The sequence below is a fragment of the Octopus bimaculoides genome, chromosome 8 (assembly GCF_001194135.2).
Source record: "Octopus bimaculoides isolate UCB-OBI-ISO-001 chromosome 8, ASM119413v2, whole genome shotgun sequence".
Lineage (NCBI taxonomy): Eukaryota > Metazoa > Mollusca > Cephalopoda > Octopoda > Octopodidae > Octopus > Octopus bimaculoides.
The window spans coordinates 78,592,744-78,593,542 of record NC_068988.1 but is presented as its reverse complement, the minus strand read 5'-3'; the positions used below and the strand labels follow the sequence as shown (position 1 = coordinate 78,593,542).

Sequence of the window (799 nt, the reverse complement as noted above, 5' to 3'; positions counted from 1 at the left end):
TACTGTTTCAAATTCTGCCAAAAACTTGGTGATACGCAAACCAAGACTATCGAGATGATTCAGAAGGCCTTTGGAGATGATGCTATGAGAAAAACACAAATGAAGGAGTGGTACAACTGGTTCAAAGATGGCCACACCTCAGTGGACAGTGAGCCACGTTGTGGCAGACCATCGACTAACAGAAACGACGAGATGATTGCAAAGGTTCGAGGAATAGTCTATGAAGACTGTCATGTGACTATTGAAGAGATTGTTGCCGAAGTTGGAATCAGCCATGGATCAGTTCAATCAGTTCATTCCGCCCAAATCGTCGAAGCATTCCTCGTCAAGCAAAACACACCACTTGTTCGTCAGGCTTCCTACCCCCCAGACTTGACTCCATGTGACTCAAAAAAATACCCAAAGGGAGAATATTTGAGTCAATAGAGGACATTAAGCAAAACTTGACGGCACAGCTCAACAGTATCCCAAAAAGTGATTTCCAGAAGTGTTTCCAGCAGTGGCAGGAACGCTGGCAGAAGTGTGTAGGCTCCCAAGGCGAAAACTTTGAAGGAGACTAAATCAAAATGGTGAGCTTTTTAAATATTATTGTTTTTTGGCCAAAGGTCGGATACTTTTTGACTACACCTCATAAGCAACATTTTCCACTTCATTCTTCCACACCACCTTAAGATACAACATGAAATATTAGCAAACTTATTGTGAGAATGCCAAGTCTAATCTAGTTGATAGCACTTAATTAATGAATTAATGTTACAAGAGTTTCCCCTTCTTTTCAAGCTATATCCTCACGGGTTAT

General features: G+C 41.3%; 1 protein-coding gene across 1 annotated transcript in view; it reads left to right on the top strand.

The window, feature by feature from the left end:
• The window catches only part of LOC106872019 (protein GVQW3-like), a 450-nt gene extending 24 nt beyond the window's left edge, over window positions 1-426 (top strand). The window contains exon 1 of the mRNA XM_014918836.1: window positions 1-426. This exon is cut by the window's left edge and continues 24 nt beyond it. Coding sequence (XP_014774322.1) covers window positions 1-426 — 426 coding nt within the window.
• The last annotated feature ends 373 nt before the right edge of the window (window positions 427-799 follow it).